At 42.9% G+C, this 6,000-nt stretch overlaps 1 protein-coding gene across 5 annotated transcripts in view; it reads left to right on the forward strand.

Moving 5' to 3' along the window:
• Positions 1 to 5,149, forward strand: part of LOC132404264 (solute carrier family 2, facilitated glucose transporter member 11-like) — a 76,255-nt gene extending 71,106 nt beyond the window's left edge. For 2 of the 5 annotated variants that reach the window (XM_059988404.1, XM_059988403.1), the window contains exons 11-12: positions 3,092 to 3,219; positions 3,852 to 5,145. In XM_059988404.1, coding sequence (XP_059844387.1) covers positions 3,092 to 3,219; positions 3,852 to 4,073 — 350 coding nt within the window. In that variant the 3' untranslated portion in view covers positions 4,074 to 5,145. Of the gene's footprint in view, positions 1 to 3,091; positions 3,220 to 3,851 lie in introns of those variants that run through there. The other 3 variants (XM_059988406.1, XM_059988405.1, XM_059988407.1) reach the window with 3 other exon arrangements.
• The last annotated feature ends 851 nt before the right edge of the window (positions 5,150 to 6,000 follow it).

Here is a 6,000-nt window from a genome sequence, read left to right on the forward strand (position 1 = left end):
ATATTCTGTAGATGCTGGAAATCAAGAACAACACACACAAAATGCTGGAGGAACTCAGCAGGTCAGGCAACATATAAGATCATGAATAAAGCCAATGTTTCAGGCCAAGATCCTTCATCAGGGCAGTGATGAAGGGTCTCTGCCTGAAAAGGGAAGTGATAGGTGGAAAGGGTGAAGGGTTGAAGAAGAAAGAATCTGATAGGAGAGGGTAGTGGACCATGGGAGAAATAGTAGGAGGAGGGGCACATGAGGGAGATGAAGAGCATATGAGAAGGGAAGGGGTAGGAGGGGAGCCAGAAAAGATAATCAAACTCTGCTTCAGTTTTTTCTTCTCTAATCTCTTCAACAACTTATCTCAGTCTTTGATGCTGGGAGGGTCTTCCCCCTAGTGGTCATTTCTAGAAATAAGAGGCATTGTTTCATAGCAAAAGGTTTACCAATTTTTGACAGCAATGCTAACGCATTTCTTCTCTCAGATAGTTGCAAATCTCCTGGGGAGCCACTGAAAAAGAATCATTAAATGTACTCAAGGCATAGGCTGATGGACAGTTAAACTACAAGGGCGTGGGGACAAAAGGAATGAATGGTGTGAGGCCAAAGTTGGAACTGCCATGTTCCTACTGACTGTCAGAGCAGACTGTAAACAGCTGTCAGCTGGGTTTTCATGTAAAAATACCAGCTGTTGCTGTGCCCCACCCCAATGAATTGCTTTTGTATTGCTTCAGGGTTTAGTTTCAGTTTCACTGTCCACAAGGTAGAGATTTGCTTCATCTAAGTTCTAAGAACGGGAGAGCTTCTCCTTCTCTTGGTTGTCAGGGGACACCGGACACCAAAAGTGGAAGAGGCAGTGGTGAGCACTGGACTTTCAGAACAGCAGCAGAACAGACAAGGCGCTAAATGCCTTGACTTTATCAACCCATCGGTTTGACGAGACACCACTGTCATGGGACTAATCACCAGAGGCAACAAATCCAAGTACCACCAGAAAGTTACCGCCTACAAGCTAGTGCCCCAGTGCAATCACAGCAACTTGGAGCTGAATGCCTTCAAGGATGCATATCATCTTCAGGAGAAATGTCCCTCTTCACCACTCACTCATCATCAATAATTCTGTTGTTAGCACCAGTTCACATGCTGGTTTCTGCCCATCATTATTTTGCCAGATGTCATGTGGGCGAACCATAAAAATATTGTCTTGACGATGTATTTCCTGTGGCAGGTGGTAAAATTCCTTCTTGCCCAGAACACACTGGTGTAATTCTACACTGCCATCATAGAGAGCATCCACACATCAACCACTACTGTCTGGTTTTGTGCAGACTCCTCTCGGAATAAATGAAAACTACAGAAAGTTGTCAGGACAATAGGAAAGGTAATTAGCTGCAGTCTACCGGGAAGAATCTTTGTGGATACTACCCACCCTGCAAACTGTCTTTTCCAAAAGCTTCCTTTGGGGAAACGCGATAGGGCTATTAAAACAAAAACATCACACCATCTTAAAAATTTCTTCTCCCAAACAGTTAATCAGATCAACCAATTTAGTCACTGTAAACACTTGAAACCACTTTTTGTATGGCAGATTACATTGTAAATAGAAGCTAATATTTATGTATTTCTGCATATTTTAGTCCTTATCTGTATTTTAACCTCAAACTTTATTTTTTATAATTCTTTATTCCTTATCATTACTGAAAGTTGTTCTGTTGCAAGTTGCATCATGTAAACGTGCACTCAGCGGCCACTCTACTAGATGCCTCCTGTACCTAATAAACTGGCCACTGTACATGGTATTCTGCTGCTGTAGCCCAACCACTCCAACGGTCAAAGTGTGCATTCAGGGTTGCTCATCTGCACACCACTGTTGTAACACATGGTTACTCCACTTCCTGTCAGCTTGAACCAGCCTGGCTCATTAACAAGGCATTTTCACCCACACAACTGGATGCTTCTCCTTTCTCACACCACTCTCTAGAAACTCTAGAGTCTGTGGTGCGTCAAAATCCCAGGAAGTCAACCGTTTCTGAGATACTCAAATCACCCCCTCTGGCACCAACAATTGTTCCACAGTCAAAGTCATTTAGATCACATTTCTTCTCTCCTCTGATGTTTGGTCTGAACAACAACAGAACCTCTGACCATGTCTGCATGTTTTTATGCTTTAAGTTGCTGCCACATGATTGGCTGATAAGATATTTGCATTAACGAGCAGGTGTACCTAATAAAGTGGCCTCTGAGTGCATATGGCTAGGCTCCCTTGCCTCAGCTGTCCTGCCTGGAAGCTGCTTACTATATCCTAGAATTCTTGTTCCTGCTGATGTTTGTTTTAAATTGAATCAGAATCAGGTTTATTATCACTGGCATGTGATGTGAAATTTGTTAACTTAGCAGAAGCAGTTCAATGCAATACATAATCTAGCAGAGAAAAATACTGATAATAAGTAAAATAAAAATAGTAATAATAATAGACAAGTAGATCAATTATGTATATTGAATAGATTTAAAACATGTGCAAAAGCAGAAATATTATATATATTTAAAAAAAAGTGAGGTAGTGTCCAAAGAGTCAATGCCCATTTAGGAATCGGATGGCAGAGGGGAAGAAGCTGTTCCTGAATCTCTGAGTGTGGGTCTTCAGGCTTCTGTACCTCCTACCTGATGGTAACAGTGAGAAAAGGACATGCCCTGGCTGCTGGAGGTCCTTAATAATGTACGCTGCCTTTCTGAGACACCGCTCCCTAAAGATGTCCTGGGTACCTTGTAAGCTAGTACCCAAGACGGAGCTGACTAGATTTACAACCTTACACATGCTAATGCTTCTCTAAAATGGGACTCTCTGTAGTATTTGAGGGTTTTGTCACAGAATCCCCATATCCTGCTCACTAGTGAAAAGCAGCACACTGTGCTGCCTCGACACACTGCCACGGGATGTCCTTCTTCAGCTTCGGTCATTCTGACTGACTCTCGGATAGTATCATCCTGGTTCCAATTTTTGTTTGCATTGCAATGTTTCTGCTTCCCACCGCAGAGCATTCTGAAAAAGCTAAGGCATTGGCCTTTTGAAGCTATGTGTAATATAAACAATATTTTCCAGGCGGAGTGGCTCTCATCTTACCCTCGGAAATATTCCTGCAGTCTGATCGGCCGGCTGGCTTTGTCATCAATGGCTTCCTCAACTGGTTTGGCCTTTTCCTTCTCGGAATATTGTTCTCCTCCATGGTTGTAAGTATCCATTGTCAGTCTTCAAGTGGTCAGTTCCATATTTATATCAGACTCTTCGTGGAGTGAGCCCCTCCTCTCCATCACACCTGTCCTAACTCCTCCATATTTATATCAGACTCTTCATGGAGTGAGCCCCTCCTCTCCGTCACACCTGTCCTAACTCCTCCAGTTTCCACTTCACTGGCTCGTCCAATGTCTCACTTACCCACTCACACTCTCTTGCTCATAATTCCTCAGTCTCAGTCACTAAGTGAACCACGCACAAGATTTCTCCTGGTTTCATCCCCTGACCCTCAGTCTGTCTCACTGACCCTTTCCCACACCCTGACCCTCTCCCAGTTTCACTCCCTGACCCTGGGTCAGGGTCTGTTTCACTGACTCTTTCTCACTGATTGACTCTCTCCCAGCCTCAATCCCTGAACCTCTTCTCACTGACCCTCAGTCCTTCTCACAGACCCTCTGTCACTCACTTACCTTCTGCCAGTCTCTCTCGAAAATCTTTACGCTGACACACTTTCTTCATCTCCCTCCCTTACTGTATTCAAGTCTCACTCACTGACATCTCTATGTGTTTGACCTAAGGGGACCTCATTCAGCAAGGATTTGTTTGTCCTTATCCCTTTCTGTTACAGGACAGTCTGGGCTACCTCTGCTTCCTGATCTTCAGTGCAGTCTGCTTAGTGCTCTCTGTCCTGGGTTCCTTCATCATAGTCGAAACAAGGGGCAAGACACCACTCGAAATCACCGAAGAATTCAAGACAAGAAAGCTCTTCCAAAACACACTGCTCCATGTGCCAGCTAACGGTTCACTCCCACAAAGCACTGTGGAGATTATCATGTCAACGGCATTCTAATCTCTGGAAAATGTCCTTCAAGAGAAACGAATGATGCATTGAACTGAGCAGCAAAGTTGCACATTGTATCGTGTGATAAACCCTGTGCTCCTGACAAGGGAAGAGTTTTAATTTAGTCAAAAATTATACTGGTTGCCTATAGTACTGACTGGTGGGCAATAGGGCAAGGCTGTCCTCTGGATAAAGTGCCCCTTTCGTCCATCTGCAGGCATGCACCCTACCTGTTACGATGCGGCAGTTATATTTATAATTGTTTTTTAAGACAGGTTTTTATATCAAAGGAAATCAGGTAGTCGCTCAAAAGTCTTTAATAGAATAGTTCCAGCAATATGTGTAAGGCCTGTTTCCATGGAAACTTCAGTCTTCTGCTATATGTTATCAACATGAACCTGATAGAATGTTGTTGCAATGCCCTCATTATTAATGAATTTAAACTGCTAGTGTGAGAAACTGACATACTCATATTTTTTATTGAAATGGAAATGTGCTATGTACATCTTACTGGGGTTAGTCTTAGTTTTAAAATATATGTAGCACATTCACTTCAGTTTTGTTTCTGCTACAGCAGTGCTGGGATTCAAACCTTGCTGGTTTAATACATCATAGTTTAACATTTCCTTTCCTCTTTGTGTAAGATCAGCATTTTGTTATTTGCTGACAGGCGACAACTCACCTGATAAGAAACTAAACCCAGGCAGTCTCCAGCATCCACAAGTGGTTACAGTGCGCAAAACAGAAATGTTCCTTCTTCAGCAGCAGCTACCCTCAGCCTTCAGCCTTAATATACTGGAACCCCTGCTGATGGATTCCTGATTACCCACCATCTATACAGGCCAGGTAGGGATAGGCACAAGATTGCAGACCAGGGTGAAATAAAACAACATTCCCACCAGTAGGTGTCAGCTGGTAACCATTCCAAGCAAGGAAAGTCCTACCAAAATTCAAAGTAAATTTTATTATCAAAGTACGTATATGTCACCATATACAGTTCTGAGATAACTGTATCAGGATCAATGAAAGATCAACTCGTGTTCAGAAGACAACAAACGGTGCAAATGCAAATATAAATAAATAGCAATAAATAACGAGAACATGAGATAATGAGTTCTTAACATTGAGATCATTGGTTGTGGGAGCATTTTAATGATGGGTCAAGTGAATTTGAGTGTAGTTATCCCTTTTTGCTTAAGAGTCTGATGGTTGAGGGGTAGTAACTGTTCTTGAACCTGGTGGTGCGAATCCTGAGGTTCTTGTACCTTCTATCTGTTGGCAGCAGCGAGAAGAGAGCATGGTCTGGGTGGTGGGGATCTCTGACGATGGATGCTGCTTTCCTACAACTGCATACCACATACCCTGCCTGTGCTTTGTTCCCTTTCAATTGTTTTGAATGTTGGCAATGACCAGAAATGGAAATGGATGAGTGATATCAGTGAAATCATTACAAGAGCAGGGCAGAACTGTGGTTCTTTATAATGAAAGGCTCATCTTCTGGTCACTCACAGACTCTCCACCTTCTCACAGGCACTTGCCAGGAACGTAATGAATATGGCTAGGGTAACGGTACTGGCAATCAACAAAACCAAACCCACCAAATGTCCCATTTGATGAGAGTCTCTGCTTGTGAACAACATCTCCACTGCACAAATCTGCACTGTGGAATGCAGAAATGCTCTAACAATCTAGAGTTTACAAATTCTAATCTTGTCATGACACAACAGGAGTAATATAAACTTAGTGCCACTTTATTAGGGACACCTATACACCTGCACATTAATACAAATATTTAATCAGCCAATCAGGTGGCAGCAACTCAATGCATAGAAGCATGCAGACATGGTCAAGAGGTTCAGTTGTTCAGACCAAATGCCTTGTTAATGAGAGGTACTGTCACCTTTCTGTCTGCTCCAAAGTCTGACCTCTCTCATTA

Source organism: Hypanus sabinus, chromosome 13, assembly GCF_030144855.1.
Source record: "Hypanus sabinus isolate sHypSab1 chromosome 13, sHypSab1.hap1, whole genome shotgun sequence".
Taxonomy (NCBI): Eukaryota; Metazoa; Chordata; class Chondrichthyes; order Myliobatiformes; family Dasyatidae; genus Hypanus; species Hypanus sabinus.